The following is a 19,676-nucleotide window of genomic DNA, read 5'->3' as shown; positions in this document are numbered from 1 at the left end:
ATTCTACCCTGTGATTCATTCTTTATTCTGGAAATGAAGACCTTAGAAAGACGTTCTAGCCCTCAGAATCAGACTCCTTACCCGGTTTCTTCATTCCCCCTGCTACCCCTCCCCCCATTCTGTGTATGACTTAATGATGTAACATGAGATCTTCCCTTTTGACGGGTTTTAAGTGTACAGTAATAGAAAGTTAACTACAAGCAGACACCTTGCCGCGGCCATCTGGATGAAGGTGTCTTACACAAGGGAAACTATATACTATATGTTAGGCAGCAGACCCTCCTCTTCCTATGCCCCACGCTGTGGCCACTGCCTTCTGTATCGCTTATGTCTGCTTGGCCCCGACTTTTCTCACTTGTAAATACTATTTTTTCTGGATCCTGGTTTTAAGTCTTGTTTCTCAGAATGTATATTCCACCTCTCAGGTGATTTTTTTTTTTTTTTTTTTTTTTTTACTTTATGTTTTAAAATATCACATCATCCTAAACTAATGTTGCTCTTGTAGACATTGTTTTTAAACAACAAGCCTGTATATCGCTACATAGTCTACCATAGCATACCATTTATTATGTTTCCAAATGTGGTTTTCCTTCTGGTGTGAGAGATTTCAATATATGGAACTTATATATGTCTTTTTTCTCACAGAAAAGTCTAGAAGCTTTTTTTCTCCGTATTACTCCCCTTAATCCTTTATTGTTTCAACAAATTCATCTTCAGAGATTTTTTTGAAATCTACTAGTATCTATCTCTTTTGTTACAGGTGTTTGTTCTCACTATCAATGTCCTAATAGATAAACTTGGCTGTATGCCATTCACATGTGTATGAGCACCCATATTTAGGATGGGAGAACCCGAATTGGTGATGACAAATGCAAAGTCAATGACTGTGAATTCGGGGATGTTGTCCTCTTCAACAGGCTTAATATGACTAGACAGGAGGCTGTTGTATGCTTGATGACATGTTATAATAGTGAGTGAGGTCCTCCTGGGGTTGAATGACCCTTTTCCCTAGTGTTGCCTAAAACCATCAGAAAAACACAGATATTTGATTGTATTATATGATGATAAAACAGCAGCAAAAATTACAGTTATGAAGTAGGGACTAACATAATTTTGTGGTTTGCGGTCGCCATGACTAGATTAAAGGGTCGCAGCATTAGGAAGGTTGAGAACCAGTTTGCATCTGTAAGGATTTGTGGCAGTATAGAAATTATTGACATTGACTTTGAGGGTACTCAAATGAGTCAGAAGTTTAGGAAATTAGAAAACAGAAACCATACATTTGGCAGAACCCCAGAGAAAACTCCAAGTAGATGAACTATTAAATGCATGATAGTGTCATGTAGGTTATCAGAGAAACGTGCAGACTTTCAGCTATGAACCCTATCTGTGGCCTGGATTCCAACTTCTTCTAGTATGAACAAAGACAATACAAATTCTAGAAATAAAATATCCCCATAAAAATAAAAAGTAAATTAAAAGCAATATTTCACGATTAACAGTGTTTAACAACATGCTGTGTAGGCAAGAGTGTGACCAACAGAAACTCTCCAAAGTTAATGATAAAAGTTGTGTATGTCCTCTGTGGGTTGTAAGTAGATGAGGTGCGGGCAGCCATGGCGTCTGTCTTTGTAAATCATGTAACTGATACTTTCTATGAGCATCCTGATACATAGCCTTGTTTTATTTAGTAGAACTTCATATGCTCTCTTAATGTCTACACACCCTTTTGTTGCTCTTCTTTTTCATATTTTTTCTGTAACCCTTGAATCAGCTCGGTTAACTCCAGGAAACACTCTGTGAGATGTTATAGGGATCATAAAGTTGTAATTTATTTTATGATTAATGTGTGTATGTTGCCCATTTCCCCTACTGCTGCCCAGATCTGCATTTTTCTCTGGGTACATCCATCTATTTGTCCTGTCCTTAGGTTCTTCTGAAGTAGCCAAGTCTTCTGTGGGGATGTCATGGGAGGACAGTAAGGCATTTAGTGCCAGTCAGAAAGCAGATGGCCTGGTGCTGGCAGTTGGCCTTCTAGGGTTCTACTGGGTTTAATCCCTGGCATTTCCCCACATTTCACTGCTTTAGGAAATGACTTATTTTATAGCATAGTACTGCTTTCATTTATGGACACAGAGCAGTGATTACTGTATTTTCTTCTTTCATGGTAATTGATTGGTTGGTTTGCTTGAGTTTTGTAGGTAAAGACAAAGAAATGCAAATAGAGAAATGTTTCTTCCTTTGCTAGCCTTCACTCCTGCCCACGATTCCTTCAGTGTGACATGAAGCAGTTTTGATGACTGTGGTGACCTTGGACAGCCTATTGTCCTTCCCGGTTTAGTGATGAGATCATCTACTTTTCTAGTTGCTATGAGCAAATACCCAAGAAGAAGCAGTTAAAAGGGGTGAGGGCTTATTTTGGCTATGGTTTGAGGCTAAGGTCACTCTTGGTGGGACTTCACAGCTGGAGAGGTGTCTGGTCCCATTGTATCCACAGGCAGGAGGCAGAGTGGATGCTGGCAGCCAGTTTTTCCTCCTTCTCACTGGCCCTGCATCCTTGCTCATGGGATGATGCCACCCACATTCAGGAAGGGTCTTCTTTTCCATTAAATCCACTGAAGAGTTACCATGGCCATGGGTTTTCTTTTGTTTTGTTTTTGGGCTTTTTATTTTTTTTCTGATGCTTTCCCTGTGACATTGTACTTATAATATCCAAGAGACTTCTGACACATGGCCTTGAATGTGGATCCTAACCCTAGGCACAGGCCAGATTGGATGTGGCTCTTCCTCGTATTGAAGGTGTAATGGGCAGCAGCCTCCTGTATGCTACAAGTGTGTCCCATATTTTCACTCCACCAGAGCCAGTCTTGACAGGTCAGAAGTCATTTCTGGATTCTTCTTTCCCACTTTCTATGTTTCAGTTTTATCTGCAGACTCAGCCCTTCAATTCCCTGCTCTTTTGGTTAGTTCTTTGATGCTGTGGGATGTTTCAGAAACATGTTATTCATCATAGCTAGTAAGTTTTCTTTCTCCCAGGTTTTTACATGTCGTCAGAGAAATGATAGCCCCCCCCCCATCTATTTTCTACAATGTTCAGACTTAACAACTCTCCAATATAAACCTTGTTTAGGTAATTTATTTACTTGAGACAAATCTCTGCTTTCTCTATTGGTCAGTTTTCTTCATTGTTCTGACATACACCCAAGAAAAAGATGTTAAAGGGGAGAAGATAGATTCTGGCTTGCTCATAATTCAAAAATTTTAGTTCGTGGTTAACAGATGCCATCGCTTTTAGACTCATTCGAGGTAAGCAGAAACATCATGGATGAAGGCCATAGTGGAGGAAAGCTATCCGTCTCCTGGGAGACCATAAGCAAAAAGGGAGTAACAGAAAGAAGGCAGGACAGGACACATCATTCAGACTCACCTCCAGTGACCTCCTTCCCACCACCTCCTAACATTGCCTTCTAATGAAGCATTCATTAAGAGCCATTTATTAGGTTAAGCTCACACAACACAGTTACCTCCCAGTGATTACATGTAGCATCTACCTTATTTGTAAACCATAGCAGCTCCTTATAATGTGTAAGAGAAAGAATCCACATGGGTTACTGACACTGTTCAGAAGTTGCTCCACACTTACTCTTCAGAATCAATTTAATGTTTTTTTTTCCTCCTTAGATTGTGCACATCAGCCACTAGAGTGGTGGTTGTCAGTCTTCCTAATGTTGTGTTGAGACCCTTTAGTACAGTTCACCATGTTGTGGTGAGCCCCAAGCATTGCTACTTCGTAAACGGGATTCTGAATCGTAATCTAGGTATCTGCGTTTCGGTTGGCTATCCTTGCGACAGGGACATTTGATCCCCAAATGGGTCATGACTCACAGGTTGAGAACCACTACACTCCAGATTCCTACTCAGTTCTCTGCCGTCTGCTATTCCATACACTTGCAGTTTCAGCCCTGCCTTCTCCATATCATGACTGACTCATGGCTACTCCTTAGTTGACATCATCTGGTTCCTAGGTGACACTGGCTCCCCCTTCTCTCCTATACCAGACTGAGCTTTACTGCATTTCCATGCCTGATTGATTTCACAACTATGGCTTATCCTGGGGGTTCCATGTTAGTGCGGATCATGTTTGTTACTAGATGTCTACTTAAGAGTAGACATTTAATTAAATTCCTTGAGTATATGAATAAATGGGTGTCAGGAACACCGTTTCCGAAAGCAGTTGTCTTACCAGGGCCATTGACCTCTACCTCTAAGATGTTGGTGTAAATACCATGACCCTCCCATAAAGCAGTGCTATGCCATTGTAGTTGTTATCCTGACTTCCATTTGTATGTGTCTGTAATCTTGTTGCCATGCAACCAGCTGACTGACTGCTGGTGAATGCCAGATAAAGCCATTCTGAGCTTTATGCCTTCCATTGCAGCTTTCCTTTGCACTTCGAACAAAGCAGCCAATGTTCAGTTTAGTTCCCTCAGTTCAGAGGCTCCAGCCGCCTCTACCATCTGCTTTTTTCCCCCAATAACAGTCTTGGTCGATGGTTGGTGGGATGTGACATTTGTGCGCTTGTCTATCTCCATTGGGACCTTGCAATGTGATCCACTCAGAGCAAGGTCCTTGCTTCCCTCACTGCTGAAGCCTATGACTCAGATTAGCACCTCCTTATCCCTGAGTGTTAGTTGAATGAATAAGTGTTGGCTGAGTGGATGAGTAGATGTACTTTGTCAGTCACCCTGAGGCTCAGTCCTCAAAACTTGTGACTGTTCCTTCACTCTTGACTATGAAACCTGTGTGTGTGACCCCACCCCCTTTTAAACCTTCAATTTAAAAGTCTTTGGGTGTGTGGGAGCAGCAATCTATTTCAATTTTGCAAATAAAATATAATCTTTACCTTTTTGGATCTTTTCTATGTAGTTTAAATTGGATAATTACAGGTGCTTTAAGATAGATTGGGAATGAAATTTTCATCCAAATCTAGTCGATTTTAGCTTATGGTAAAGGACTTCATGCTTAGCAGCATAGCTGCTGGTTGAATTACTTGCTTTTGGCCAAGGCCTTCAGTAATCTGAAGAAATTGGAGTGTGATTTTTTTAGAAACATTCACAGAGAAAGCTCTGAACAGAATTAAGTGTGAGTCTTCAAATGCACACTCAATTGGAATTGGCTCCTTGTAGATCCCTAACTCTTTTTAAACATTTGAAGCAGAGTGTTTTCTAAAATAGACTTAACCGTCAGTGAGGAGAAGGTGTGTCCTCAGAATAAGGTCTCATGTCGTGTGGACTCAGATCTAGATTCTGCCCACCCTTCCCGTGGCAGCTGCAGTGCCCCTCAGCAAAGGTGCCATGCTTTGGTTCAGTGACTTAATGATTTGACTCTGTAGCCCCTGGGATGCTGAGCATGTATGGAAACTGCTTGCTAAACTTATTTATTTCTCCTTCCTGTGTGTGTTTGGTACTGTCTCATACATGTTGCTGCTGGATCTTCACTTGGCCCTCCCAGTCAGTGAAGTTAGCAGTAAATTCACTTTACAGAATAGCACAAAAACAGTCCTAAGAAAGCACATGCTTCCCTGAGTGTAAAGCTCACTGGGAAGAAGGGAGGAAGAAGGGAGTTGTGGGGAGTGTTTAGCCTTTACTCCTCTCCTTCCTAGACTTCAGATTTCTTACTCTAGTACATAGTTCTTATTTTATATTGTTAATGTAAATTAAATTAATTTTGTGTAGCTATGCATATACATAATTAATGTTTCTTTTATGCAGTTACATGGATATGACTATGTAATTGAGACTCAGGTGAACTCTATATTCATTAGAAAGATTCTGTGAGTGTTTGACACTTACTGGTTTGTTTTAGATCCTGACAGTTGCTTGTGATGCCTGTAAAGAAGTCATCCTCCGGGTCCCCTCTGAACTACCTGCTGAGAAACTTGTTGGCAGAGGTAAAGAGAGGCTACAGTGTGTGATAAGCCCCGATGCTGATGTTGGATGGTCTCTTAAAAGTCCTTGTGATGTATGACCATGAGAGTCTTGTAAATAATAGCTAAAAGTGAACAGTCATTTTAATATATGTTATGTCATACTCATGAAATAATTATTATTTATTGAAAAATGTGTTTACCCAAAGAAGATAAAAAGATGAAGTTCAAATAACATAATTTTTGATAGTCATCTTCTGTGGATAATATTATGCATGCTAAGTATGCTTCTAAGCATTTGAGAAATAATATTGAAATTATTTCTTGAGTTTAAAGGTGTACTTCATCATTAACATTTTGGTATCTTATTGAATTTCACTTCTACTTTTTTTTCCTTTTAGATGTGTTGGGCATCAAACTCAGGGCTTGTTAAGCAAGCAATCTATCTTGAGAAGTCTTTAGTCCCATATACTTCTTTTTACAAATCAATTCTTTATTTTGTTTACCTATTAAAATAAGTGTGTGTATGTGTGTGTGTGTGTGTGTGTGTGTGTGTGTGTGTGTGTGTGTGTACACGTGCTTTCCCAGCCCACACACACATTCACATGAAGGGTAAGAGATTTATCCCCTGACATCTCTCTGGCCCATCAATTTCTTATGTGATTTAGTTGTAGAAGAAAAAACAATTAACTAAATGAAAATATGTTAATTAATCTACATTTGGTGTAGACTTCAGTGGTATTTTATTTAGTTACTGTTGACTTTAATACAAGTAGTGTGTAGTCTCTAATAGCTAATTTTAGATAAAAAGAAAATCCATTGTGTCAAATGTTCAAATACTGGAGTTCACATGCTTTTTTTTCCAGGACAAATAGCTCTATGAGCACATGTAAAACTAAATGTTAGAAGTAATATGAATATTTTGGGAGAGTTTTCACTATATAGTTTCATATGTGATTTAAAAATTCTCTATATTCCACTGTGTGATTTAAGTGTTGGATCCCTTCCTTGGGTACTAGATATACTTCGAACTCTATGTCACTAAACTGAGTGCTGTGTGTATTTTCTGCAGTGAACCTGATAGAATGCCTTAAATCAGCAAATCTAATTCATCTGAGTGATCCTGATTTCCAAGTCTTAGAAGATGGCTCTGTGTACACAACCAATCGCGTTGTTTTGTCTTCGGGTCACAGAAGCTTTACTATATGGCTTTTCAACACAGATAGCCAAGAAGAAAGGGAGCTATCTGTCCATTTAGAGAGCCCAGGAGAGGTATGTGGGATTGTATACATGGGGTTTAATGGGCATTTCTTTAAGGCGAACTGACATTGACAAGGATGATGTGGAACCAGAGGAGACTTACGATAAACTGGCTAAGAGGGGCATGAGAGCCAGGGTCGGCCATGTCTTAGTGAGGAAGGCTTGGTTGTGAAACAGGTCATTACAAGCTGCCATTTCTTTCATTTGGGATAAGCTTCACATGAGAACAGGAGACAGGGCACAAAGAAATACTTTGACTTAGGGGATGTATTTCCAAAAAACAAGTTTGGAAACTCTACCTCTTGAAAAAACCCACAAAAGGAGTTGGGGCTAAAGACATAGATAATTTAAGCTGTTGTTTATTTAGCCAAATCAAGCCAAGAAAACAAACTCTAAAGACAGACTGAATCATGCAGCTCCATGGCAGTGATCAGCCAGTGAATTCTGTGTTGTAAATCTTTTTAAAAAAAAAGAGGTTTTATGAGTATTCAGAATATGAAGTGTGTAGCATATTCTAGGCAAACAGGTGATCCTTTTTGGCATCAAGATGGACTATGTCTCACTATTATAGGGTTTTTTCTTTCCATGGTTCTCTAGAAAAGCCCACAAAAGGAGCAGGCATATGGTGGGGTGGTGGAGGTAGACACTAAGCCACAATGCTAGTGTCAAAATGATGACATCAGGCCTTGGAGAATGCAGACCCTTTCTTTGGGGATATTCAAAGGAGAATGCCTTGGTGCCTCAGTTTCCAGTGTACTGGAAACAGTCTAACTGCGGCTTCACCATGCTTACACTCACAGGGGTTTCTAGTGTCTGGAGACTCTGTTGCCTGGACATAACTCTGCAACTTTCTTTCTTTACCCCACATTTAACTCCTTGCTTACCCTGTGTCATTAGCATGGCTCATAGTCTTAGAATACAGGTAACAATGGAGAAGGGTTGGACCACCTGTGTGCCTGTTGATTCTGACACCAAAGGTCAAAATAACCTCTCTTAGTCCCTGGCCATCCTTCACTAAAGCAGTCTGAGTGCTGTCACCATACTCTCTCTTTGTTCTGACAGATCTCTCTCAGTCCCCGGGCTCTGGCTAGCTGCTGGTGAGTGGAATGTAAATCTGGAAGCACATCCAAGTCATTCTCACTGCTTCTCCTTCTCCTGTCCTCTTGCATGGCGACATGGCAGCAAATGTTTGCTTTTCCATGTGACATCTACTCCCCGCTCCTTCTGCATTTTCACCAAGTTATTTTCTCAAGAGAATGGCTGGCACCACAATAACCACAGTCTTATTCTTTGTCAGCACTGTTATTAGTTCTGCAGTATTGAAGTTTAGTTTGCTTCTGAAGTACTACCATGGCTTTACGTGTCCCCAGCCAATCCTTATGAGAGGAGACAAATGTATCAGTTTAAACGTATGGGGATGAAGTTGTTATTGACTTTAAGGCTTATTTTTTTTTTTTTTTTTTTTTGTCTTCTAAATCAAGGTACCAAATAAAAGACTGCATACAGAGAAAGTCCTCAGCCGTGCCAAGAGAAGATGGGCTCCCATCCCTTGTTCCATGCTAGAGAATTCACTGGGCCCCTTCCCACTTTTTCTTCAACAGGTATAGTTTACTTTAGCCTCAGAAGTCTGTCATTTCCATTTTCAAAAATAACTAATAGCTATTTAAAAATAATTGTGTGAGGGATGGGAATATGTTTTAAAGATAGAATGCCTACCTGCTATGTTTAAGATCTTGAATGAAATCCTTACTAATTAAAAACCCAAAACTATATAAAATAGTTACATGCAAATGTATGAATGGAAGGTTTAGGTATCATGTTTCAACATATGTGTGTAAATATTTCTTAATAGTTGTGCACACATTTTGCAGCTTTGGTCATGCAAACGGAATCTGTGAGAACAGTAAAGTTCCTCTAGGATTCTAAAGTAGCCCCAGTGTTGTTCATTTTATATACTGTTAGAGATAGCTGCTTTCAAGTGTATTGTGTATTGACCAAATTCACTCTGACCTACTGACTTTCTCCCTTCCTCCTCCTACCACCCTTCTTTCTTCCTCTACTCCCCCTTCTGCTTTCATGTCATATAAAAATAGTTTTATACATGGCTGTACAGTATGGATTCCTGAATGGGGGAAAATGTGATGTTTGTTCTCCAGAGCTTGGCTTGTCCACATAGACAAGGTCTTGTCCAATAGCCACAGGCTGGCCTTACCTCTTAGTCCTCCATCTCTTTCCCAGTGCTGGGATTACAGGCAGATGCCACCAAAACCTGGTGCAAACCAGCCTTTAAAATACCTGGCCAAATACAATAAAACCTCAGGTCTTAAATCGAGTGGAAATAGATAACCATTCAATATCATCTTGCTATAGTTTTCAACAAGAGAATTGCCAAAAGTTGGGTTCATGTATATACTGTTTAGTCTATAAAGTATTTTTTGATTTGCTGTTATGGAATTTTGCAAGTATCTTGTTTTTTCATTGTAATTCCTTATTCTATTGTTGCATTTTTGTGAAAACTGAATGCAACTGGGGACAATTGTTTATTTTATTAACTGGCAGTGTGCTTGCAGTTCTGCTGACATAAACATGTCTCATGCTTATACTCTCTGCTCTCTAGATTCAATCCGACACAGCTCAAAACTACACCATATACTATTCCATCAGAGGTCCAGGAGTTGATAAAGAACCTCTAAACTTATTTTATGTGGAAAGAGATACTGGGAACCTGTATTGCACTGGTCGTGTAGATCGTGAGCAGTATGAGTCCTTTGAGGTAAGGTCTAACGATCATGTGTTCTAGTAAAAGAAAGCTGGCTAGGAAAGGGTTTATTTGGCTTATGTTCCACATCACTATTCATCACTGAAAGAAATTAGGTCAGGAACTCAAAACAGGCCAGGAACTTGTAGGCAGGAGGTGATGCAGAAGTCATGGAAGGATGCTGCCTGCTGGCTTGCTCATTATGACTTGCTCAGCCTGCTTTTTTATAAAACTCAGAACCACCAGCCCAGGTTCCATTCACAATGGGCTGGGCCTTCCCCCATCAATCATTATTAAGAAAATACCCCATAGGCTCCCTCACAGCCCAATCTGGGTTCCCTGTTTTCAGAGAACTCTAGTTTTTGTCAAGTTGACATAAATTTAGGCCACATAGCAGTTATTAACTTTAGCCAGTGGATTATTTAATTCTTACCCCCACCCCACAATGAATTAAAAAGAATAGATAAAATTCAATTGTTAGGTTATTTCTGGCTTTATTTTTTTTCTGTTTTAATTTTTAAAGGAGAAAATGGCTATGCATTTGTTAGAAGGTTTAGCTCAGTGAAAAGAGCATGCTTGACTCCCGTGAGGTCAATTCCATCCCCAGCACCACAAAAATGAAACACGGTTATTTTTACTTATTTTTTTTTTCATGATTTTACTCTATTTACAGCTGACCGCATTTGCAACAACTCCAGATGGGTACACACCAGAGTACCCGCTGACACTCCTCATTAAAATAGAGGACGAGAATGACAACTACCCGATCTTTACACAGGCAGTATACAGCTTCACAGTTTTGGAAAACAGTCCAGTTGGTAAGCAGTTACACAGGGAAGATGGAGTGGGCTTCGGTTTGTGAACAGCCTCTCTGAGGCGACAGAAAAGCAGTTTCATGTGGTGGTGGCAAGAACAGGACTTTTTTTTTTCTGTCTTTCATTGGTTTCTTGGTTTGACAACCTGTAGTTTCTTGTTTCTTACCCAGTTAGTGGGTTATCTGTAGAGGAGAATAACAAAAAGACTGTATGCATCCCGGTACTCTCCAAACAAGTGACCACATATCTGTGAGAAGCAGATGACATAGTTTTAGGTGAAGAACCTTTAGGCAAAGTCATTCAGCATGTGAGACTACCTTCTGTACTGCAGTGACGAGTCAAGGGGCTCCCTAAGCATGATCAAGAGTCACTGAGAGCCCTTTGGGGACTTACCCTAGGCAGACCAGAGTGAACCAATTAAAGTTTAGAAAGAGCTGCCTCAAATGCTTAATTGCTCAAGAATAATCAGAAAAAAAAAATCTCAGTTTGGAAGTGCAGCATTCACAGAGAGATAGTGTCATCATTTGCAGAAGCCTGCATGAAAATACAGTGAAAATAGGGGTGGTAGCCAGATTCCCAACATATCACAATATGAGCATGTTTAGAAGGAGGTGTTATGTAGGTACCTATTAACTTGCAAAAGCTGTATTCCTGCTCAGTCAGAAGGTGATCCAGAAGAATTCCGAAGTAGCTGAGGAGCCTGAAATAAGAGACGTAGGGCACCTGAGGAGACTGAACAGGAGCTTTGCCTTTGCAGGTTCTGCCGTGGGAGAGGTCTGTGCAACAGACAAGGATGAGCCGGACACAATGCACACGCGGCTGAAGTACTCCATCCTGCAGCAGTCGCCTTCTCCCCCCACGCTCTTTACCATGCATCCCAGAACTGGTGTGATCACTACCACGTCGACTCAGCTGGACAGAGAGGTAACAAATTTCAGCTGGATGGGAACATGGCTTTTAAGAGCACACTGTCGCAGTTGGGCAGAGGGGTGACAAGTGGTAGCAGGTGAATCTGGCTATTAAGGAGCACAGATTCCCTCTAATCTGATAAACCTCAAGGCAGAAATGCAGCAAAATTTTAGCTTTTTTTTTGAACAATAATTTGATGTCACAGACCAAAAATTTCATGCCTAACCTCATGCAGCCAAAGCACAGGCATTCTAAGAATACAGAATAAAAGCACCTTTGAGCTTTGAGTACTGGGTAAAAGTGGAACACACAACAATTCATGTCTTACTGTGGCCTGACAACAAGATATCCTGTGAGGTGAATTCAAGTGTTCTAAAATCTGTGAACATCTGAAACATTTCTAGTCTCCAGACACTTTAAATGAGGGGTGCTTATGCCTGCTGTCTCTGAGCATCACCCGAGTGTGTGTTTCCGGAAGGCATGATTCCTTCCCAACTCTGCAGAAATTTGCCTTCATTCTACAAATGAGTAACCTCATGGCATGCTAGTGTAGAACATCTAGATTATTCTCTCCTAGATTTTATCTTTTATGAAATCAGAATTTTCATAGACGTATATTTGTAGTATTTAAACAAAGAAGCATCTAATAAAAAGTGAACCTTCTCAAGATGGGCACATTTTAACTTTTAAAATGAATGAATACTTTTAAGTCTTGTTTAGGTTTTTCCCTTTTGTAGATAAAATATCTTTACGTGCCTAGTCTTTGGTTCCAATTTTAGCTCTCTGCTCAACTCCTTATCTGCATGGACATCGGAAACATACCTTAGATGCAGTGTGTGTAAAATTTAACTTGTCAGCAAGCTCTTTTTCCTGTATTTTATTTTATTTTTTGGAAAATGACTTTAGTAAGTCCCCCAACTGATGACTTTTCTAATATCCATTTGCAGCCATGGTGTTTAAACTGTGTTTGTCTCCTCTCACCTAGATCCAAAAACTCTCCAAAGCATGTTGATATTACCTCTGAGGACATTTTACATGTGTTCTATGTACTTGTACTGTGACTACCCTATTAGCCACTGATTTACTCCCTTATCCAACTATTACATTCTCCAGCGATCGCTATCCACGGAAATTTTAATAGCAGTTTGCTGGTCTTGTGTATATCATCTGTGATCTTTAATCACACATGATCATTGGGTGTTTCCATGAATCTCAGAATTTCTAACAGTAGCTAGAGACACATTTAACAGTTGGGCCTGGCTGCACATTCAGAGGACCTGTGTTTAGTTCCCAGAATCATATTGGGTAGTTCACAACTGGTTATAAATCCCGTGCATCAGGTAATATCTTATAATCACATGAGCTCTGTAACACCTGCTGTGCATGTACACATTTAGGCACACACACGTAAAATTTAAATAAATAAAACAAAGTAAAGCCTTCCTAATAGTTCCTCTTTTCTGAGAATCCAAATCTTCAAATACTGGTAATAAGTTATCATGTTTTCAGTTCTTGACATACCTTAAACATCTTTATACCTTGTTGATACAAGTTATCTAAAGTTGCTATTGGCAACAAATTGTTGCTTAATAAAAGTTTCTTAATAATTGCTTAATAAATCACTTCTTATTGAAGTGATTTAACAAAATGTTTTATAAATGTTCTCTGAACAACTGCAAGTTCCTTTCATGTATAAAAACAAACTAAGAAAAAAATCAGAATGGCTTGTTAAGCTTCTAATCCAAACCCTTTAATGAACACTTATGGAGCTGGAGAGATGGATCATTGGTTAAGAATGGATAGATACTTAAGCATGTTGTACTGGGAACCTAACCTGTGTCAACTGCTCATAGCAACAACCCCAGAGGATTGACACTCTTTTGGACTCTCTGACCATCCACCCTCACACAAACACACATATATACACATGATGATAAATGATGAAAATGAATCTCAACAAGTAACTGAATATTGATGACAGAGTCAGTCAGAAGCATTGGACGCATGGAGGAGTTTACTAAACAGTGCTTGGCCGTCATGTTTTAAACTTGGGATTCCAGTTTGCACAGAATATTAGAGTTTCTCTGTCGTCTGCAGATAACACAAATATGTATGTTAAGACAGTAAAAAAGAATTTTTTTTGCTTTCTAAGTCAACTGACTGTTTTCAACAATCTCAGCACACTTTGTTGCAAAGGAAACATCACCCCTCTTGCAAGGCAGTATCTTGAGGTTCATAAGGATAGGCATGTAAAAACGGTGGGCATCATGCAAGCCTGCACGTGGAAGAGGTTTCAAGGGAGACATGGGTTGTGAAAGGTACCTGTGAATGACAAAAACATTGGTGCTTCAGTTTTTATTTTAGTGAATCAATGGGTGAAGACAGGAAGGGTTAGCAGGGTCTGAAATTATGGAACAAAGATGGCAGAAGAGGAGATGAGTTATAATGGTTTTGAACATAGACATGTACTCTGGATGAGACATAAAGCATTTTCTGCATTGCTGTGGAATACTTACCCATGACTAGAAAGTTCCTAAAGCTAACTGATGATATATTGAGCTGATAGCACTTTCCCTTTGAGAAACGACTCAGTCTTCACATATTGATCACACATTACAAAAACATTACTACAGCGAGACCCTTTTTCCAGATGTAAATGCTGTGAAACGGAACAACGTTCTTCTAAATTATTAGTGCAAGACAAGGTACAGAGTAGAGATCAAGATTCCGTTTACAAAAGTGCTCTTTTACCTACTAGTTACATTTCTCTTGCTTTCAGTTAATTGACAAATACCAGCTGATAATAAAAGTCCAGGACATGGATGGCCAGTACTTTGGTTTGCAGACAACCGCAACCTGCATCATTACTATTGGAGATGTGAATGACAACTTGCCAACGTTCACTCGCACTACGGTGAGTCTGTGCTGCTTATTAGAGAGAAATGCTTGACACTGTCAGTTATAAAGTATGTGTGCCCCATGGCTTAGTGAGAAATGCTCACAATGGCCTGAAGGTAGCTGGCGGCTAGAGTTCTAAATGGGAGAACTTGGTGCTTTGAAAATTGCAAGAACGAAGCTTGCTTCATGTGGTAATCTTGTTTGGCGAGGCTCAATTAGTGGAGCTCTATTCTTCTTATTTCTTTTAGTACCTGACATCAGTGGAAGAAAACACAGTTAATGTGGAAATCTTACGTCTTGCTGTGCAGGACAAAGATTTAGTTAACTCTCCGAATTGGAGAGCTAATTACACCATTTTAAATGGCAACGAAAATGGAAATTTTAAAATTGTAACAGATCCCCAAACCAATGAAGGCATTCTGTACGTGATTAAGGTAAGAGTTCATTATTAAATTGGATACTTTTAATTTATAATATATAATAGCAGACAAAGATTTAATGGGAAGAAAGATATTCTGGTGAATGGGAGCATAAAATATATATTTTAGGTAATTATAAATACTATTTCATTCGTGTCTATTAAATGGAATGAACATATTCATTTTGAGTAACTGTATTGGTTTGCTTCCTGTAGCTGTGATAAAGTACCACAAACAAAAACAACTTGGGGGAGAAAACTTGTTAATGCATTTTTGCTTATCCTTTCATATCACAGTTCAAAGAAGTCAGGGTAGGAACTCAAGGCAGGAACAGAGGTCATGGAAGGACACTGTTTATTGATTTTCTCTCTTTGCTTGCTTAGTTTTGTTTCTTGGATACCTTAAGAATATCGTCTCAGGGGTGGCACCATCCACAATGTGCTGAGCCCTTTTATACCAATCATTAATCAAAAAAAAAAAAAAAAAAAAAAAAAAAAAAAAATCCCACAGGCTTCCCTACAGGGCGGTCTTACAGAAGCAGTTTCTTAATTGAGAATCTTTCTTCTCAGATGACATGATTTTTATGATATCTTCATTTGTGTCTTATTCATGTAGCAGAGTATACATTTTATACCATGAATTTTCAAAGTTTAGAAATTAGTGTAGTATTAATCCCAATGGAGAGATCCAGTCCTTTACAGAATATTCTTTCTGCTTCTAGGTCAAGGAGTTTTTATTTTTTACTGAGTTTCTTAAATGAGTCAGACCTTGTCAGACTCACGAGAGACTGTCAGTAGGTTTATTTATCTGTATCTTGTATACTACAATCTTAGTTAGCATCCAGGTTCATAGCACGCAACTCAAGCAGTCAGAGATGTCCTTAATTCACTTAAGAGCCAGGTCTGGTACACAGAGCAACCCGAGCCACTTCAACTTTAGATGCTTATATGGCATTGTAGGTTCATTTCTGTGACATCATTAAATAGAATCTAATTCCATCCTGGGTCCAGAGCAGCGGTTCTCAAACTGTGGGTTGTGACCCCATTGGAGAATGAATGACCCATTCACTGGAGCCACATTTCAGATGTCCTGCATACCGGATATTTACATTACAATTCATATCAGTAGTGAAATTACAGTAGCAGTGGTTGGGGGTCATCATGACACAAAAGAACTATATTAAAGAGTCACAGCGTTAGGAAGATCAAGGGCAGTTGGTCTAGAGAGGTTTCCTTTTGTACACATCTCAAGGACTGTGAATCACTGGTAATAATTTCATTTCTCTCACGATGATCCAATTCAGTGACAGTCTCTGGGTTAATTTTTGTTTCCAAACAACAAAGAAAAACCAACTAAACCCTGTCTCTTACTTGACTCCACAGCTGCCCCGCCCCTAACACCAGCCTTTATCCGGGATCTTTTTTGTCAACTGTCCTCATCCCCTCCCTAACCCGACATGCTAAAGCATATGTTCCACCATGGATGAAGAGATTTAAAAGAGGAACAAATTGTATTTCTATGCTTTGTATATTCTTGTTCCTTCATTATTCTGGTGTTCAAATCCACTAGGAAAGTCCAAAGATAAACTCAATTCAAAGTTAGCTTAACTGAATTTATTCTTCAGGCTAGCAGAAGGACAGCATCTTAAACTGCATCATGCCCGCCAAAGGGGGCTAAAGGTAGGGCTTATAAAGGTGGCGACCAAAGGTGGACATTACAGGTTTCTATAGAATCCACAGCTGGGAAAGAGTTATTCCTCCCAGTTGTTTCTCTTGCTCATTATATAGTAATAAAAAAACCACTTCCTCCCTGTCCCAAAGTTTACTGAAGTGAAAAGTCTGAAGTAAAAACTAGCTGCCAAGAAGCAGGGAGTTTACTCCAGAGCTAGCAGTTGAGAACCTCACAGCAGGAACACCATTATCCTCTTCTCATCTCACCTTTGGGCCTTTGGGATCTCCCAGGCATTCCAAGGCAAAGGCGATGGCCCTTGAGGGGTGCCTGGTTCTTTGTTCTGTGTAAATTAGTGTGAGGGTCTGAGCACTCCTGGAGAAGTGTTTAAAGATTGGGATAGAGCAGTTTCTTTCTGAGCTGGCAATAGCAGAGTACCACCCAGGAGGGCCGGGTGTCACATCTCCACACCACTCCTAAACATTGCTTAGGGCTGGAGCTACAGTAGCATGCTGATCTTGCACACACAAAGTTCTTGATTCAAATTCTAAACTCACCTAAAATGGGCTTGGTGGTAGAGCTGTAAAAGACAGCCTTTGGGAGCTGGAGTCAGGAGGTCCAGAAGTTAGTGCCATCCTTGGCCAATCTTAGATACAAAAGCACAAAACAAAACTTGTTCACAATTTGACCTAGTTTTTGACTTCCAAATCCAGTGCAAATAGCTAATTGTCCTTCTTAGACTGTAAGACAAGCAGTTTTAAGTAACCACTGTGAATAACTGTTGTAGTCCACACCGGAAATTGGAACTTACATTAAGCATTTACGTGATTCGGTCTTACTGAGAGCCTTCCCTGTGATACCTTTTATTTTCAATTTTCTTTTGGGAAAAAGTTGTTTGTTTATTACCAGCTCCACCCAACTGCTGGATTTGTTGAAAGCTCCCCCACCATTCAGGGGTCTGTTTAATGTTCTTATGACGGTTCCCAATCTCATCCTTAATATGTTCAAACCATCAAGACCTTCATGTTACAGTACACTTGACCAACTCTTCCAAGCTTTGATCTGATCATCTATACATTTCCTGTAGCCTCTGGACTATGAAGAACGTCAACAGGTGACCCTGCAAATTGGTGTCATTAATGAAGCTCCGTACACCAGACAGGGTGGCTCAAAGTCACCACCCATGAGCACAGCTACAGTGACTGTCACCGTGAGAAATCAGGATGAGGGCCCCGAGTGTATTCCTCCAATGCAAACCGTGAGGATTCCAGAAAATGTACCAGTTGGTACTAAAAACGATGGTTATAAGGCATATGACCCAGAGACCAGAAACAGCAATGGCATAAGGTATTTGTAGTGTTCTTGTTCCTTTAGCATTTATAATGCTAGAAAAGTCCATAAGTTTTGTTATTGACATTATGATTTGACTGATGATACCTCTTCTTGTATTAACTGTGTATTACCTTGTATTATCTATCCTTCACTGTGGTAAACAGGTATAGGAAGTTAAGTGACCCAAAAGGGTGGGTCACTGTTAATGAAGATTCAGGATCAATCGCCATTTTCCGAACTCTGGATCGAGAGGCTGAGACCATCAGAAATGGAGTCTACAATATTACAGTCCTTGCATTAGATGCAGGTAAGAAATCTGTTTCTGAGTCAGCTACCTGCACCTTCGATTGCATGCTTCCTCACTTTTAAAGTTAAGTACATATTTTTTGTTTTAATCTCATAGTGCATGGAATTGAACCCAGCCCTTTCAGATGCAACACAAAACACCCTACTAACAAGCCCTGCCTCCAGCCCAACAAAATACCTTTTCATCTTTTGAGACAAGAATTCATTGTGCAGCCCTGGCTAGTCGGGACCTCTCTATGTAGAACATATTGGCCTGGAATTCATAGAGATTGACCTTCATTTCTCTCCTAGTGTTGAAATTAAAAGCCTTTGCCATCATGCCAAGCCCACTGAAATATAGTTTTAGAACTGGCTTCATGTACTCTTAATTTATTTTCTCTCAGCATAACATGTAATTAGAAGTGTGCTGTCATATACTAACCTATCAGCTAACAGTATCATTAGTGTTAGGCACAACTATAAGATAACATCATCTATGATAGGGTCAATGAGATGGCTCAGCTGGTTAGGGTTCTTTCTACCAACCTGAAGACCTGGGCTTGATTCTCAGATGCCAGGAGAGACTAGACTTCTGAAAGCTGTCTTTTGACCACCATTTTTGCTCATTATAATTAAACACATTCCATAAAAATTAAAAAAAAAAAAACAATTTGGCCAAAAAACAAAGTTATACTCTATTAATGATAGTTCTTAAAAAGTGGGAAATCTAGCTTTGTATTAATTTATCTTGCAACATTCAGGAGAGTCTATAAGAAGGAGGTATTTAGTCAATAGTACACTTCTAGAAAATGTAACACTTTACAGGAAACTCATAGTACGCTTGAGGCTGGAATTAAGTACACTGTATAAAAGGGATCGCATAGTTAATAGTGTGTTCTAAAATGAGAGAGCCCAACTGTGAGTTCACATACCCAACTTCTGTTTGGATGCTTTGATGAAATAACCTCATCAACAACATGGAAGAGCAGGATACGTTTTAAACTCACGAGGGCAGTTTGTATTTTTGTCCATTGGATTTAATTTTATTGTGTGTGGGGGGTTTGTGGGTTGAGAATTTAATATATAAACTACCATGAAAAGCTACCAGGATTTGAAGGCATGTCTGTGCTGGGCAATGGAGAAATGGAACATGCTAGGGCGGTTGTATCCACTCAAGAGAAAAGTAACAAGTTGGGTGGAGTGAGCCTTCTGGGAAGGGAATCCCCTGAAGAGGGCAGCTTGTGGACCTAGTGACGGAGTCTGTGAGCTCGGCTCCATACTAGAGTGGCATCTGTGGAGTGAGCCCTTGGGGGCTGCTAAAAGGTTAAGCCATCTTTTAAAATATTTACTACAACACTACTTCTGACAAGCTAATGATTAAACTAACCCCACACCATATAAGAACC

The 19,676-nt window shown here is 39.7% G+C and overlaps 1 protein-coding gene across 4 annotated transcripts in view; it reads left to right on the top strand.

The window, feature by feature from the left end:
• The window catches only part of LOC308423199 (desmocollin-2), a gene marked incomplete at both ends in the record, with an annotated part of 29,329 nt that overhangs the window by 1,837 nt on the left and 7,816 nt on the right, over window positions 1-19,676 (top strand). For 2 of the 4 annotated variants that reach the window (XM_080919843.1, XM_080919844.1), the window contains 10 exons: window positions 5,866-5,950; window positions 6,999-7,198; window positions 8,668-8,787; window positions 9,804-9,959; window positions 10,618-10,762; window positions 11,517-11,683; window positions 14,448-14,582; window positions 14,815-15,000; window positions 17,741-18,000; window positions 18,150-18,292. In XM_080919843.1, coding sequence (XP_080775969.1) covers window positions 5,866-5,950; window positions 6,999-7,198; window positions 8,668-8,787; window positions 9,804-9,959; window positions 10,618-10,762; window positions 11,517-11,683; window positions 14,448-14,582; window positions 14,815-15,000; window positions 17,741-18,000; window positions 18,150-18,292 — 1,597 coding nt within the window. Of the gene's footprint in view, window positions 1-5,865; window positions 5,951-6,998; window positions 7,199-8,667; window positions 8,788-9,803; window positions 9,960-10,617; window positions 10,763-11,516; window positions 11,684-14,447; window positions 14,583-14,814; window positions 15,001-17,740; window positions 18,007-18,149; window positions 18,293-19,676 lie in introns of those variants that run through there. The other 2 variants (XM_080919845.1, XM_080919846.1) reach the window with 1 other exon arrangement.

Source organism: Micromys minutus, assembly GCF_963924665.1.
Source record: "Micromys minutus genome assembly, chromosome: 8".
Taxonomy (NCBI): domain Eukaryota; kingdom Metazoa; phylum Chordata; class Mammalia; order Rodentia; family Muridae; genus Micromys; species Micromys minutus.
The sequence above is the reverse complement of the archived record's forward strand: the minus strand, read 5'-3'. Positions and strand labels throughout refer to the sequence as shown.